Source organism: Egretta garzetta, unplaced genomic scaffold, assembly GCF_000687185.1.
Source record: "Egretta garzetta isolate BGI_Z169 unplaced genomic scaffold, ASM68718v1 scaffold118, whole genome shotgun sequence".
NCBI lineage: Eukaryota > Metazoa > Chordata > Aves > Pelecaniformes > Ardeidae > Egretta > Egretta garzetta.
Window position 1 is genome coordinate 3,928,988 of NW_009260484.1, and position 16,993 is coordinate 3,945,980.

Below are 16,993 nucleotides of genomic sequence, written 5' to 3' on the forward strand. Positions count from 1 at the left end.
AGGGCTGGAGCACCTCTCCTATGAGGACAGGCTGAGAGAGTTGGGGTTGTTCAGCCCTGAGAAGAGAAGGCTGCGGGGAGACCTGATTACGGCCTTTCAATACCTAAAGGGGGCCTATAGGAAAGATGGGGAAAATCTTTTTAGTAGGGCCAGCTGTGACAGGACAAGGGGTAATGGTTTTAAACTAAACCAGGGTAGGTTTAGACTAGATATAAGGAAGAAATTCTTTACAATGAGGGTGGTGAAACACTGGAACGGGTTGCCCAGAGAGGTAGTGGAGGTCCCATCCCTGGAAACCTTCAAGACCAGGTTGGACGGGGCTCTGAACAACCTGATCTAGTTAGCAGTGTCCCTGCTCACTGCAGGGGGGTTGGACTAGATGACCTCTAGGGGTCCCTTCCAACCCAAAACATTCTATGATTCCATGATTCTATGATAGTAAGGTGGTATATGGAGGTAGATTGGAGGAGATGGATTTTCTTGTATGTCACAAAATAGAAATAATAGGTAAGCAGTGCTGGCTTCTAAGCAGAGCTGTGGTTTTTTGTAGGCTTTTTCTTCTGTTGTTGTTCTTCTTCCCTCCTCTGTATTCACTATGTTGGCATGTTCCTCATTGCATAACAGTAAAAGACTAACTTTTCAATTAAATATTTATAGATTCAAAGTATCCAATAGGAGGGATGGCCGTTATTTAAGTCTGGTTTAAGAAACTTAAAAGGGAATGTGCATAGCAACAGAAGAAAGATCATTAATATGCAAAGTTGGTAGAGACAGTGCTTTGTATGCATTTCAGCTAGACATTGCCAAAGTCATACATTACAAAGAAATTCAGGTGTGATGGGGGGAGGTTCTTCAGCCAAGTCTTAAAATCTAACCCAAATGCTTCAAAGATTTACATTGTGAGTATCTATGCAAACATAGGTTTCATTTTACTAATCAAAGAAAATTGCACACAGCCTTCTTTAGACCAGTAATATAGGAAATGTTCTTCGAACTTAAATCTCCTCTGAAGATGATATAGGCTAAAACATACAGATGGTGTGTTTGGGGGGGTGAAATTGCTGCGCACCCTTCCCCCTGCTATTGACATCTAAGCTCATTCTTGATTTTGAACAGCTTTAACTTGGCTTTCTCTTGTTGGCTGACACTGAACAGATTCTGTATGATTAGATGCTTTCCTATCACATAAAATCTTGCTGAATATTAGAGTAGTTCTGCCATAATTTTCATGGCACATAGAATGGTGTGCATGGGCCAGGAGAAGGGAACGACATCTGACTGCCATTTTGTTTGTTTTGTTGCTCTATAGTTAGCAAAAGAGATGGGGGAATCACCTGATATTATTCAAGAAGAAGCCACGGAAATCCTGGATGAGATGGGCCACAGTATGCAATTAGGAGCTGTCAGATTTTTTGCCTTTACTCTGAGCAAAATATTTAAACGGCTTTTCCAGAGAGTTTGTGTGAATGAAGAAGGAATGCAGAGAGTAAGTACTGGTTGTGGGGGGGAAATTTATAATATTTTCATGCCAGTCAGTTGGACAAAGATTCTAATCTTCATTCCAAGTAACAAATATGAAAAATACCCTTTTTAAAAAACAAGAGACTGCACTTCTGGGGGAAAAGACAGATGATATATATAATTATTTCAGAGGCAACTGTCAGCAGGACTTTTTGTACATTTTCCAAATGCTTCCTGCGGTAAGGAATACTTGCAGTCATGTATCAGTGATTCTGTTAGATCAGCCACTGAGAGAGTTTTTCTATCTGATATTATAAATTTAATAATGCATTTAGCTGAATTGGGTGTGAAAACCTAACGTTATGTGGCCGAGTGGGTTGGCTGTCCTGCAAAACCTTCATACAGCTAACAGTGGTGAAACATTGTGCACCTCTGAGGCAGGAGATGCTTTAAGCTTGCCCCGGTTCCTTGGGGGGCTATTGTCCCCGTTTCACTTCAGGATACCACTGATCTGGAGGGTGCAGTGCATTCCCTGGAAGACAGCAATGTCAGCTCTTACATCCCCTATTGGGTTTCTCATCACCATCAGAAGGAGTTTGAATTAGGCTATCACGTAATGAGGTGGCCCTGGCTTTTGAGTTCTGTGATGCTTGTGAACCTCAGGTTGCTAGTCTGGAAACTACTGCTCCAAATTTCATATGGTTCCATTCTGAAAAAGGTATAGAGTATGTGGATAGAGAAACCACCCTCAAACAAATCAGCTTGTTTGTCTTAAGCCCTGTGAAGGTCTGTATTTGCAAATTTCAACAGTCCATCTGTAAATAGTGGAACAATATTGTTTGTGCTGTTTTGGTTTTTTTTTTTTTTAGTTGCAACACGCCATTCAGGAGCATCCAGTTGTACTGCTGCCCAGTCACCGAAGCTATGTAGACTTTTTGATGCTGTCATATTTGTTATATACATATGACTTGGCTTTGCCTGTCATTGCTGCAGGAATAGGCAAGTATGTTTTTTTAACAATGTTTTCAGGATTCAGAGAATTGGTAGCAAGGCGTCTTGTAGCTGCTACTATAAGTAGTTGTGTTTAACTTCTATTCCAAATATGTCTTGTTAAAACCTCCTTGGATGAGATGCTTACAGCGTCTGAAAGCTTCTCATCAGTGCTGAGTCCAACCAAAGGTGAATTTTTTCATAGCAGGTTTGCCTGGAAGTACCCCATCTGTAGATGAAAGGCTGGGGCAAAGATGGGTGTTGTGAAGAAGACTTCTGTGTTGCTTTTTTTTTTTTTTGTCTAGGGACAGGTGAAAACTTGCCAAAGAGCTACTGTGTTTGCAGAACCTTTTAAAATACTTTATACAGTTTTTAAGTGCAGTCTTAATAGCCAGATATGAAGTGCCAGCTACCTCGTGCTTGTTGCTGTTGCGGCTAATTCCCTTGAAGCTTTGGCAGAACTCTTGTTATGTGAAGTGCCGAGAGCAGAGCTGGCTGGGAAACAAAATTTCACATTAGAGGTCCCAATTTTGGACAGACTTAATGCTGAAGCAGATAAAGCGAGTATATTTGCAGGAAACAATTCTTGAAGACTTTTAACAGTAAATGTCTTCTGAGTTAATGTGCTTTTTGAAAATCTGGACTGTGGCAGGACTTAACTGAGAAACCTGATCTTGGAAGTCTTGGATATCCACCAGGTCTTCTAAGCAGGCAGACAGCAACCTCAGGTCTGGTGCAGCGCTGTAATGTGCACAGGCAAGCTAGCAAAGATGTGGGAATCTGCTACTCTACTGTAGTCCACTTTTCCAACCAAGAGGTTAGGAAGACCAGTAGAAAATCAGCAGAAGCTGGGAGAATGTACGTGCTAGGGAAGATGAGATTCTGCTGGTCTTTGAGTTAGTGGTATCTTGCCTCTGGGTGATGCGGTTTAGATTCAGGTGAATTCAGAAGTTGATGTCTCATAGCTGCCTTGATCAAGGTGTTGCAGCTGCTTACCTGTCGCGTATTGTTCAGAATCTGCTCACATGCTGTTGTAGGTATTGGTGTGATCCCTTGCTGACTTTTGGATTAGAGCTTTTTTGAGTTTTGGGCCTCAAAACAGTATCTTAAGATACTACTAGTTTAGTTCAGAGGGATATTTTTTTTTTTTTAGCGATTAAGGTTTTGTTTTTTTTTTTTTTAAGTGACTTGGGGTCAAAGTTCTTCAGAATTAGGGGCTTGCAGCTTGATTATACTGCTACATGTGTGCATTATTTTGAACTCCTCTGGGAAAACACAGTTCTCTGTGGCTGTAGTTGTATTTACTGCATGTTGTATTTAGAGATTCACAAGATGTGGTTTACAAACTCAGTCTCAAAGTGGTGCTTGTGCTGAGTGGACACTGTCCCACAGTGGTAAGTGCCGCTGCTTCGTTAGTTATTGTTTGGCTTCAAGTAGCATATGGATAGATCTATGGGGATTAGCTAAGGGAAGGTAAACAGTTGCCAGTAACACCAGAGTATGTGCTCATACAGAACATTAGCTGGAATCTAGCTGGTGCAGGGATCGTGTTTCTGTCTCTGGTCTTGGGAGCAAGTCAGATTAGAGGCACAGAGCTGGTGAGGTGGTGTGGGCTTGAGGTACATGAAAGGATGCATTTCAGTCCCAGTTTGTGGGGTGGCAGTGTGTGGTGGGGAGAGGTGTTGGCCATGCAGCCAGCATCCTGGTTAGGGGGTTGAGTATGCGGCAGGAGGGTGGAAGTAAAGGAGGGGACAGAGTCTGTGCTGTGATGAGAGAGGGAGGGTGGTAGGAGAGTAAGGGAAAAGATGGACTTCTGCACATGGGAAGCTCTGACAGCTGCTATTGCTGCTCAGGGTCCTGTAGACAATTTCCTTTTGTTTATTTTTTCTGAGAGAGAGACATAGATATCTATCTCGCATATATGTGTGTCTGTGACATATTATATGACATCTTCAAGGCAGTCATTGTCAGTGTTGCAGCTGGAAATGTGAAATTTTACTGAGTGAATATTTGTTCTCAAATGTTTCATGGATTGAGGTTGAAGTGGCACATGGCCAGCTGCTGTGTAGACTAATTTTAAATGTTTCCCTAGGAAATTTGTTAACACTAAGTGTTCCAGGTTTTGACAAGTTAAGTGTTGACTGTCATTGCTTAAAACTAGAAAACTATAAAAAATTTTAGGTGGTTTGGTGTACACATGCCAAAGTGATGAGTCAGGTTCATAAATGGTATAATACAGTGTAATACGTCAGTTAATTTCTGTGTCTTCTAGGATACATTCAGTGGTAACTGATCTTTCAGAAGATGAGTGAGACAATGTACTTTGAAAACTTAGTCTTTATTATAGTTGAAACCTGGCCATCTAAATTATGAAAAGAAATTGCTCTAAGTGAATGCTGCTTACAAAAAAAAAATTTGAAAGCACATTCTAATATGCCATTCATGTCTACGTAAGTCTTGCTAGACAATCTGAAAGCACATAAAGGTATTTGCAACAACAGAATCCGTGAAAGAGATCTTCTTTATTCTGGTAATTGAATCAGTGTATTGGAAGAAGTGTTTGATTCTGCTGGCTGATATTAATCAGTAAGTTTTGTGTGCATGGTTTTGTTTTTTGTTTTTCAGATTTCCTAGGAATGAAAATAGTTGGTGAGCTGCTACGAAGGGCAGGTGCCTTTTTTATGCGACGTTCCTTCAGTGGGAACAGACTCTACTGGGCAGTCTTTGCTGAATATGTAAAAATTATGTTAAGGGTAAATAAATTACTGAACTCTCAAAATGTATGCTTAAGAAATACTCTGTTGGGACGATTCATGTGAAATATGCACGATGTTGTAGCTGTGTGATTGAAAGTCCTTACTGTGGTCTGATTAAATGCCTGTTACCTCAGAATTGCTGTAGATGAAGAACGTGCATGCACTCAGTTATTATTACAGTTCAGCAGCAGGTGGTAAACAAATTGCTGCTCATCAGTTGCTTTGTATCATGTGCCCATAACTCATGACGGACACAATATTTTCATTAGTATAACTGTATGGTGTGGCAAATACACTGGATGAATATAGGCTTGGAGATGGCTGAAGTCAGACATGCATGGCTTCCATTAAAAAAACCTTACATTGTAAGTACTTAAAACTATTTGTGGGTGGTAAAGTAGTGTTTTTATTTTTCTGACCAGCTTTTTTTTTTTTTTTTTTTTTTTTGCTTTACTTTTGAAGAGTGGCTATGCCCCAATTGAATTTTTTCTTGAAGGGACTAGAAGCCGCACTGCCAAGACTCTGACTCCAAAGTTTGGTAGGTTTGTTGAAAACTTGGAACTTTTTATGATTATTAGTGTTTTCATTAGTGGCTATGTGCTTTGTAAGTTCTTCAGACAGGAAGGGATGTTAAAGCGGTGGGAAATTGGTGGGGTCTGTCAGAGTAGTGGCAAACACTATACTTAGAGTTCCAAGCCCATAGAAAGAACAGCAGTGCAAGTCTCTCACACTCTACTGCTTTCTCTCCCTTTTGCCCCTTTGTGTACTTAATTGCATTACTCTTCCCTATTTTCTAGAGAGAAAACAGGTGTTCCCTTATCAGCAGAGAAATATTGTAAGCTAAATGTAAAAGTAAAGGAGAATCTTCAGAAGGAAGATGCTGTTCGAGTGCAGGGCAGTGCTGCTAGAAAGAGCACAAATAGTTGTCCAAATGCATTGCTTACATTTGCCTTCTGTTGTAAGGCTTGGGCAATGTCTTGTGCTTCTGCTTGCTTGAAGAGAGAACAAGTGCAGTGCACACATATTAGTGGTTTCTAATATTTGAAGATACCTTTTCGAAGTTAAATTGCAGTTGCTTTTCCCTCCTCGAGAAAGACAGGTGGTTCACTTTTTTTTTATTTTTTTCAATTTGCAGGTCTTCTCAGCATTGTGATGGAACCATTTTTGAAACGTGAAGTCTTTGACACGTACTTTGTTCCCATCAGCATCAGCTACGAGAGGATATTAGAAGAATCTCTCTATGCATATGAACTCCTAGGAGTCCCAAAGCCCAAAGAATCTACATCTGTATGTAAATTCCTTAAGAACAGAACATAGGTGGATGTATACACACCCTGTAGCACCAAAATTTGAGTTTTGCTCTTCCCATTTTCTTAGGGGTTGTTAAAAGCCAGAAGAATCCTCAGTGACAATTTTGGTACCATACACGTCTACGTTGGCCAGCCGGTATCACTGAGAACCTTGGCATCTGGGAGAATCAATCGGTGCCCATACAATTTGGTTCCCAGGTACCACATCTTTCCATGGTGTATGCATAGGAAAAGCATTTGTTTAGTCTTCACCCGTGTAAAATAATTAGGATGTTCTCTTGTACTTTTTTTTCAATTTCTCTCAGCTCCCCTCCATCTGACTATTTTAGACCGCTGAACCTGTTTGGTCTGAGCCGAGGCTTATCATGCTGGTGATTGGGTGTTTCTGAAACAGGTTGTTACTTACATAGCTTTGTACTGCGTTGGGGAGATGCCATTTTAAAAATTAATGATGGTGCATGAGCCAGGCAAAGCCCTGTTCTCTGAGAATTTGGTGGTTTTGCCACTTAAAAATTCCACCTTTCTCTCCCTTCTTGCTTTACTTCTGCGAACTGTTATGTGATCATGTGTCAGGGAGCTGTAGCTACGACTGGATTGGGTGGCTTTTGCAATCTGTTACATAAAACATAATGCTTCTGAATGAATTTTTTTGACGATAGCAAGTGTACAGCATCAATAGAGAGATCCGTGTTTCAAATACTATTGTTTTGCTCTATACTTCTGTTCTATGTAGCACACAGATAGAATCACCCTCCAGATGTTAGGAGCTATAACGTAGTTACGGATCTGGGAGCAATACAGAAGAAATAAGGAAGAGTGTCATACATATTCCAGTTTTTGAAACTCTTTACCTTGAACTGCATTGTTCTTTTCAGGCATCTTCCCCAAAAGCCATCTGAGGATATCCAAGAATTTGTCAGTGACGTAGCTTATAAAATGGAGCTTCTGCAAATAGAAAACATGGTTTTGAGCCCGTGGGTGCTAGTTGCTGCTGTCCTGCTCCAGAATTTGCCAGCCATGGATTTTGAACTTCTGATTGAAAAGACCCTGTGGCTTAAAGGCTTAACGCAGACTTTTGGAGGATTCATTGAATGGCCTGGTACGCAGAGAAAATGTTATTTCTATTCCTTTTATTGCTTATGAAGGATAAATTGTATTTCCATGGAAGCAGTGTAAGGTGACAACTTTACAGAATGTTTTCCTCAGAGTTGTAAATGGATTTTAGGATATGCTGAAAATGATGCTGAAACCTAATAGGTTTTGGCATAGCCTGTAGAAGAGAATACTGTGAAAAGCAGTTAGGTAGAAGCAGAACAGGTATTTTACTGTTACATCCTGAAGTGTGGAGTGAGGGCGAAATTATAAGGCACTTGTATTAGAGTCCTGAGATTTGCCTAGTGTCTATCTTTCTGATCTCTATGTAAGTCACAGGCAATTACCTGATCTGCAGTAGTTAGCTTGGTGCAATGCTATCCTTGTTGTTTGATACTGACTGCAGTGTAAGTTGTTACTGTGGCAAAAATCTAGTGGGAACAAATGGGTGAGCGAAAATCAAAACTGTGAGCAGTCTTATTTATTTTTAAATTCCACTTCATCCTCAGAAACAGTGATGACTTGGGGAGAAGGCTTCTTTGGTGGTTTTATTTATATATTTATACACACACTTATATATATATACATATATAATGTATATGTATATATTGGCTGCTGAAAAGTTGATTCTCCTTCCAAACTTCCTGAACAGTTTAAAAAAACTTCTCTCTGTGAGGCAAGGTGACACAGGTAATTAATTTTAGAGCCTCAGAACATAAGTGGTAAAGCTAGCAAAGAAAAATAATGTGTAATACAAGTACATTTACCTTTTCACTGACTTAAACCATGGATCTTTGCTTTTGTAGTCATGTGTATAATCTAAGATCCCTTTCAGTACTGCAGTGAAGAAATAGGAGCAGGCTACAGTTATAACAGAACTCCCATCATTTCTGGAAGAAAACCACTTCTTTCAGTCCTTTCAAGGTCTGCTCCTGCCAGATGAGTAAAAGGAAGAATTTCATGGCAGTATTTAAACATGGTTCAGAATCTTACTGCACGGTAAATGGAAAAACATACCATGTTTGGGTTTGCTTATTTATTTTGTTTGTTTTCTTGGCAACTGTGAATAAGCTTTTGCTTCAGTAGAGTTGTGATGTAGTCAGGGAATAGCAAAAGGGCATGGTAATGAAATAGAGGAGTGACAACAACTGAGCAGATCTTGTTGGAGTGTGCTGGCCCTGCTCTAGGCATCAGTTGCATAGAAAAAGAGTTGTTGTTTTGTTTTGGATTGTCAATAGTTTGAAAGAATAAATATATTTTAAAGGCTAATTTGGTGACATCACCAAGTCAGCAACTACGTGTACCCTGTCAGTTCTTCTGTCACCATACAGCTAGTTGTTTCTGCCTTTGTAACAACCAACCAGCATGACAGGCAGAACATTTGCTTGGCTGTTAGAAATTTTATATTAAGAACAGGAACTGCAAAATGGCTTGCTCAGACTTCTGCTTCTTATTGCATTGAAAAATTTGGGAGCTTTAGCAAAACTGGAACAGAGTAGGCTGAAGGAGCAAATAAGATGCAAGGAGATTCTACGCAAAGTCTCTGTTAAGGGGAAAGAATATGATTCACCCTCTCCCCTCCCCATCAGAGGCTATATTTGATTTTAAATGCTTGTGGTGCTGTGAACATGTAAAGTGTATTTTAGTGTTCAGTAAGAACTTTTTATTGCTTCTTTCCTTGCTTGCCAAAGAGTTCACGTTTGATGCAGGGAATGTTTTAGTAGTGTTTAAAGTGTAAGGTATTCTAAAACGGTGAGTGTATTTTTCAAGACTTGAGATGCTGTTCTTTATCTGAGTAAAGTTCGCAGTATGTCACATTGGCAAAAAAGCTTGACCAAAGCCCACAGGTTTGTGAAACTCATGCCTGCCTTTGAAGAACTTTGTTGTGTAAAAAAAAACCCAAATCCACACTTCCTTGCTTTAGGCATTTTGAAAGGATTGTCTTATGAAACAAGAAGAGATTCGGGTTTAAGTACAGTCTGGTTTCTCTTTGAACAGGTATAGTATGTAATAATACTTATGTTAGGATTTCTTTAAACTTAATTTTGAGACAAGGCCTTCTTTGTATACAAGAGTTGAGGAAAGACATTTGAAAGAGACACACAAGTCTCTATAAACTTGCAGTGTCAGAAACGCCCAAGCAAAAGTACGGGCTCCGTTTCCTTACTGGTGAATGTATCCATCAAACAGATCTATTCTCTTTTATTTGGAGGCTCAGAATACTTGTTCCAGAGACAAAGGAAGTATTTGTCATTGTTAGCAAGTGGAAGAATTTAAAGTACTTTAGTTACAGAAATGTCTGAAATTTGTTCTCTCCATCACATACTATGCCTAGGCTGCCGATTCCTGGTACGGATTATTTTAGAACATCTCTCTAACTGAATGTTTGATGTAATAATTGGTCTTCAGTGATAAAACTTAATTAAATACTGGTGCGTTTTAAGCCATCTCAAGAGAGTTGTGTTCCCTTTTGCATCTTCTGAGTGTTGCGTTTTCCTGCTAGATGACCTGTGTGCCAAAAAAGCAGTCGTGTCTGGCCTCACTCTGCATTCCAACATTGCTCGCCTCATTGATGGCCACGTGGTCCTAAATGACAAAGGAGTGGAAGACGGAGCCATTGGGGAAATCGTCTTTAAGCGTGCACTGGCTGTCCTCATGTGTGCCACCTACAGAAACCAGCTGCTGAATGTGTTTGTGCGTCCATCTCTGGTGGCAGTTGCCTTGCAGATGACACGCAGCTTCAGAAAAGGTACGTTTGGGTAGCTCCGAGAGCCCGCTGGCTTTGCTTCTTGCGCTGTCAGCTGTGAGAGGAGCACAAGGTCCCTGTGACTGCTGGTGGGAGCTATCTGAGGCCGTTATACTCTGGATAAGGCCCCATGGCATAAGGAGGATGGGGTTATTTTGCTTGCCTTTTTTGTTTGGTACTTCTGAAAGCAGGTATATTCTGCAGAGAGGGCGGGGTTAAGATGAGCTGAGCCCAGTTCCGAAGTGTCCATCTTTGGCGTTTCGCAGACCAGCTTTTTAGGTTACAAATTACACATAGCTCACACTTGTATACAGTGCAGGCAGTTCTCAGTTTTTCTCCTCTTCCCGCTACTGCTTCTGAAGTATTTCAGTGTTCTCCAGTACTTGGCTCTCAAAGAAACTTTTCAGAATACATACCTTAGTTTTGTGCGGCGTCTGATTATGTGGTATTTAATGTGCATTCAGAGAAGCTACAACCCCCTGCTCTTCCTTTTGGTAACAATCGAATCAAGTGCTTGCTGTTCTGTTGTGGTGGTTTCTGCTGTAGATGTATGTGTGCTTTTAATGTCAAGTCCAAACTTTATTTGAAGTAGGTACTCTCACTAAAATAAGGAGTAAATGGCTTTTTACTTGCACGTTTTAAATTATGTTCTTAAACAACAGTACTTTACAATATTTTTTTCAGAGGAAGTCTATGGCTGCTTCAGCTTCTTGAGAGATGTTTTTTCTGATGAGTTCATCTTCTTTCCTGGCATTTCACTGAAGGTAAAAACATCCTTTATAAAACAAAACAAAAAACCCAAACCAAAACAGAAACAAAAAAACCCACCCAAAAAACCCCAAAACTGATAGTCAGTAACGCAGCCAACTAAAATAGCATCTGATTTCAGGGCTCTGCCAAACAAGTGCCTTGTCATAAACACCTACAGTGATATTAAGTTGATCTGTAAGTGGGAGGGAGAACTTAAAAGGGGGTCATTTGGTTAGTTGCAAAACATTGTCTGAATCTACAAGGTTGCATATGCAATCTTCCCCCAGGCCCCTTCCAGTAAAAAACTAAAAATCCTGAAAGTGCCCAGTTCTGAACTGTTAAAATGAACTGTAGCAGAAATTTAGCTGCTTTTTTTTTTTTTTTTTATAAAGCTACCAGTCATCCAGCATGGATATAAAAATATATGTAAAGTAGTCTTTTAAATGAAGTGTAAATACCGTCCTCTTGCTCTGCAGTTATGAAAGAGACCTTAGGCTGGAAAGAAAAAGGTGTTAATGTAGATTTAATTGAATTCTGTCACGGAGTGGGTGTGTTCCGTCAGTGCAGAAACAAAACAGGAATTCTTACTAAGGGTACACCAGGATATTTTTTCCTAAAAGCTCGTGCAGGCTGTGTAGCAGAGGGGCACTGCTGCTCTTTCAGGAGGTTGAACTGTAGGTATTATACCAACTAATGATCAGCCATTGTTATCAGCCCGTGTTATCTTTGACAAATAGAGTATGCAATTCTAAATTTAAGTACCTGGTGTCCTCTGGTTGATTATACTCCTCCTGGTGCAGCTGCGATCAGTTGTTTAGCATAGCTCGGTGTGTGTGGTCTGTGATGGCCAGGCTACCAGAGGACTGTGCCAGCACCCAGGGCCTCATCTGTTGAAGTACGCCTCTGTGCCCACCTCTCCCTGACTGCCTATCTACTCTGTGGTGTTTGTACAGCGGTCAGTGTTCCTCTTACATGTTGAACTCTGAAGGGTTTGATGTTCTGGTGCGTTAATAAACTTCTCTTTTAAAATATTTTGGCGGTTGATGGTTGAGCCCTTTTGGCTTTTTATTACTGGCATTTAATCTTGTGTAGATTCAGATAGTGCATTGCTAGCACTCTGAGGGAAGTGCTTGCAGTAAAGCCTGATTTAAATTTCTGCAGCCAGAATCTTCTACAGAGCTGAGGCGACGCAGCCTGTGAAGGCTTTTGAAGTGAGAACTTTCCTAATGGTGTAACAGCGTTCCGCATAGTCTTATGGAAGCTTTAGCTGCATCCTATTTGCTTGAAAAGTTTTCCCTCGTTTCCCTGCGTTCCCCCTCGTTTCAACCCCCACCCCATACAACCGTTTCTCGGGCAAAGCCAGTATTGTTCCTGCATGCTGCCTTATTCCGGGGCTCAGCGTGTCTGCCTGCTCTCCTAACGCAGCTGGACACAGGCAAGCTGTGAAAACTGCAGGCAGCGCTTTGCTCTCTGCAGGGCTTGCTGTGTCAGTTTGTACGCATCCTGCTGGGCTGGGGCTGGCTCTAGTCCAGCCAGCTTGAAATGCAGGTGAGCACAAGTTTATTAATAAGAAAACTGGTTCAACGTCATACCGAATATAAACTGGCAAGTCCACATACAGTTTTTATTTGGATTTAAAACCAATTAAATGTGATTTTTATCAATGCAAAGGCCAAATATCTAATAGTGATATTTGTGATCTTTCCTGCATTAAAAAAAAAAGTATAACTTTCATAAGAATATTCAAGACTTGTGACTATATTAAAATCTTGCAGACTTTTATGTAGAAGAGAATTGGGCCTTTTTTTAAAGGCTGATTGTCACTGTTATGTTAAATTTTCATTGTTAGCAATTGTTGCTTCATGCAGTTTTGTTTGTTTTTTTTTTTTTTTTTTTAAGTACGAAAACCAAGCAGGGAACAGGAAGGTGACTGGCTATGACTGACTGTGCTGGAATCAAATGAAAGAGTTGCTATAATGTTGAGGGACCTCTGAGCAACCCACCCCTCCAGTCGTCCACGTGGCTGTCCCCCATCCCCTCGTATTCGCGCTGTGTGTGTGTCCTGTATCCCCTCTCCCTTAAGCCGATATTGGCAGTAAAATGGTTTTGTCATTGACATTTCCATAATTTGTAACTTTTGGCCATTGTGCCCTCTTTCTTTGTGGAGGGCAGGCCAGTGAAGTATGTTCGCATTTATCGCAAACAGTGGGCGTGACTTAATGAATAAATACATTTTTAAAAAGCACCTACAGAAAAAACCCTCAACCAGACAACCTGACCCTGTTCTCACAAAATCCCAAGGGAGCTCAACCTGGCTGTTACAACAGCAGCCACAGCCACTTCCTTTGCTCCTAGACCTGTTGTACATCGAGATACCGCTGTGTTTATTAACATGTTCCCACTGCCTTTTTATAAGGGTGTTTCTGGTGTATAGGAAAATTTTGGTTCAGGTCTCTTGAGAACTGAGTTCAGAAATGGAAGTGGTGTTCTGTTGTGCGTGTTTCTTTGTTGTTGATTTTGTGGGGAAAGGTAGCTGCACTTCCTGCAGGTGTTAAAATTTCAGTTACACTTCTCTCCCCCAGGATTTTGAGGAAGGGTGTTTTCTGCTCACAAAATGTGATGCCATTCAAATAAGTCAACAGGAGATCTACCCTACCGACAAAGGAAGTGTTACAGTGTCTTTCTTGTCAGCTATGTTCAGACCTTTTGTGGAAGGTTATCAGGTAAGTTGTTCTTCAGAAAATTATCTTCTTTCTCCTGTGTTTTATGGGGAAACTAGGAGAGCTGTGACACTCCTGCAGTATAAACAGTGACTGTTGTCATGGCTGGGGATTGCGGGAGTTGAGAAACTGCAGCAATACATATCTTGAACATCACCCTGCCCCCGGGATCCTGATGTCAGCTTTTGGCTCAGGCGTTTCCAGTTGACTAAAGCAGTAACTACCTTGCAATGTGATGGCCCGTTGTGGGTTTACAAGCTTCACGGGGGAGTGTGCTCCTACCAGGTTCATTGCTCTTTCTTAGGAGGAGTTCTTGCTTAATTCATTGTGTGTGGGCTGTCCTGCCAGGTGCGGAAATGAGTTTGCATCCCATATCTGATAGCTGTTTTTGGAAGTCATTAATTGCATCCACCTCTCTTTAAATTCTTCTGGTTTTCCAAGGTTTTAATAAGATTAGACACTTGTGTTCCTGTAATAAGCAACGTGTACAAAACTAGGAGGCTAAAGTATGGCAGCATAAGGTCGGTGGGACCGAAGACGTTTGAACCTGGTAGAATCTGTTTACTATCTGGTGTGTGACTTGGGCTGCACTGTACCCATTTGCCCGTTTTTTCCCAGCTGTAAAACACATATTGCTTTAAAAAAACTATACTTTTTTTGATTGTGAGAACAGGAATGTTAAATTAATGTCCAAGGTAACTATTATAGTAATACTGAATCTTAATTTTAATGTTAGGATTCTCATGCCGGTTAAACAATAATTTCAGGTGCTCTATGTAATGGTACCTTTTGAGTTCCTCTCCTACGCTTTTCAAAGTGTAACAGTATTGCTCACTTGTGAGGACACATCTGTTTGTCATTCATAACAAGCTGACAATCATAAGGAAAGGAGTGCTAACTTTTTTTTTTTTTAAATGTTAGTTAATTTTCAGATACCTCTCAAAGGAAACAAAAGAAGCCTTTACTGAGAAGCAGTTCATACCTGGAGTCCGCAACTTTGTTTTTCAGCTTCTTGAGAAGGGTGTGTAGAGCCATTACGCAATACGATTTTACAAGTCTAGCCTGTTAATGGACAGTGATAAAACTTTTAACTGAGTTTCTGCTTTCTCTGTAGGGAGCACGCAGTGTTACGAAGCTCTGTCTTCTGACATGCAGAAAAACGCCTTAGCGGCTCTTGTGCAACTAGGCGCAGTGAGGAAGAAGAAAACGTAAGTTAATGTTGGCTTTCTGGTGTACAGAAGCTGGCGTGCGGGCTTACTGGCGATTTTTGATGACTGAGCCATTAGTGTGAAGCGGAACAGTGGAACCCCGACTGCCCAAGCACCAGTCAGCTGAAGGTTGATTGGATTTACCTGAGTCGTGGGGAAGACCCAGGTGGTTCCTTTCTGCAGAGGCTGTAGAAGCAGAGTGGCACCCCCTCATAGTGAACACACTCCCGTGGGACTCAGTAACAAAATCCATTAACTCATGCGTAGGCTGCTTCTGACTCCCTCTACCTTTTGGCTTTCAAAGTTTCTCCCAAGGCTTTGATAAGCAAAGAGGACAGTCCACGCTTATTTTTAATAGATGAGTTGTTCTGTGTGTTACAGTAAGCCTCATCAGGCAATGTAAGCAATAATCAGGAGTACCACTAACTTTTGGGGGGGTTCAGCGCTGACATCTCAAAGCAATTTAACTGGAAGCTTACTCATTAAAGTCTTTTAACACTGTTCATGGTTTATAGGCCCGAGATTAAAAACCAGCTATCATTACACAAAAATAGGTGACATGCATTTCCCGTTATCAAATTAATTTGTGTTGTGGTGCTTCTTTCTGTATTTAAAAGGATAACCGTGGAAGCCCCTGCTGTGGCAAGTCCCCACGTACTCTTGAGTGTTTCACAGAACATAGCTGGCTGCTGATGACCCTGAGGTGTTTTCTTTACGCCTCTGTTCAGGAAATGAATTGGTTAAGGTTTCATAGAATCATAGCATTGTTTAGGTTGGAAAAGGCCTTTAAGATCATCAAGCCCAACTGCTAACCTAACCCTGCCATCCCACCACTATGCCACATCCCTAAGCACCTCGTCTGCCTGTCTTTTAAATACCCCCAGGGATGGGGACTCAAGCACTCCCCTGGGCGGCCCCTTCCAGTGCCTGACAACCCTTTTGGTTCATAGTGCTCTTGGGAAGTGCACAAAGTGCTGTCGTCGTGTCACCGCGCTAAATAGGTGTCTATAGCTAAAGTACCCTTTCACGTAAAAGGAATAAATCAATCGAGTGCAATGGAATTTGACATCAGCTGAAGATTTGGTTCGGTTTCAGAGAAATAGTGTTGAAAATCACGGGATTGAAAACAAACACACGTTCTGTTCCTGCAGTTGTTCCTAATAAAAATCAAGGGCAGAGAGAGGCATTGGGGACTGTGAACAAGAGGAAGGCTAAAGAAATGGTAACTGTCCTTGAGCACAGTCTGCTTAGAAGTCTGCCGTGTCCTTAAAATGAATATGTATGCCGGTAGGATGAAAAATATGGTGTAATTATGAAAATGTTTAATTCAGGTTATTTGTATAGAAATGACAGGAATAAGAATTACTCATTGAAGAAACGTGGTTTGTGTTTTTTTTTTTTTTTTTTCTTTTAACTGTAGGTCCAATGGATTCACTTACAGTGTAAACCAAGAGGCTGTTAATAAAACCCTGGACATGTTTGGTAAGCGTTCTCTAATTAATTTGAAGAGAGCTGCTCAAGTTATAAATTGCTTTGGACAATGCACATACATTAGACGTAGTGGTTTTGCCCTAGTATTTCCTTAGATCTATCTGTATAAAAATCCTAATGATATATTTATTATTTTTATTTTTTTTTTACAATACTTTTTCTGGTGTCATTGACTGCAGCTTTGAATCTCCCTTCTGTATTTGAAATATGGACCAAAGAAAATAAAGCAAAAAGTAGTTTAATGGAGTGGGATTTACAGCATTTTGATAAGTGGTTGGTTGTTTTTTTTTATTTTTTTGTTGTTAGATGCTAGGATACCTGTACAGAAACCTGTGGCTGCACGACTCTAAGGGGTTCCCGGTGCCGTGGCTGGATGAGAACGCGCCTGCTGAGAAGGGGGACCAGCACCCAGCCGGAGCCGGGAGGGGAGCGGGCACGGCTCCCCTCTCGCCCGGCCAGCGCGGGGGGG

General features: G+C 41.0%; 1 protein-coding gene across 1 annotated transcript in view; it reads left to right on the top strand.

Moving 5' to 3' along the window:
- GNPAT (glyceronephosphate O-acyltransferase) overlaps positions 1-16,986 on the top strand; it is a 23,812-nt gene extending 6,826 nt beyond the window's left edge. The window contains 14 exon segments of the mRNA XM_009644193.2: positions 1,310-1,486; positions 2,331-2,460; positions 5,077-5,204; positions 5,670-5,745; positions 6,343-6,494; positions 6,585-6,715; positions 7,393-7,616; positions 10,113-10,358; positions 11,040-11,119; positions 13,688-13,828; positions 14,747-14,846; positions 14,940-15,033; positions 16,454-16,515; positions 16,831-16,986. Coding sequence (XP_009642488.2) covers positions 1,310-1,486; positions 2,331-2,460; positions 5,077-5,204; positions 5,670-5,745; positions 6,343-6,494; positions 6,585-6,715; positions 7,393-7,616; positions 10,113-10,358; positions 11,040-11,119; positions 13,688-13,828; positions 14,747-14,846; positions 14,940-15,033; positions 16,454-16,515; positions 16,831-16,874 — 1,785 coding nt within the window. The 3' untranslated portion in view covers positions 16,875-16,986.
- The last annotated feature ends 7 nt before the right edge of the window (positions 16,987-16,993 follow it).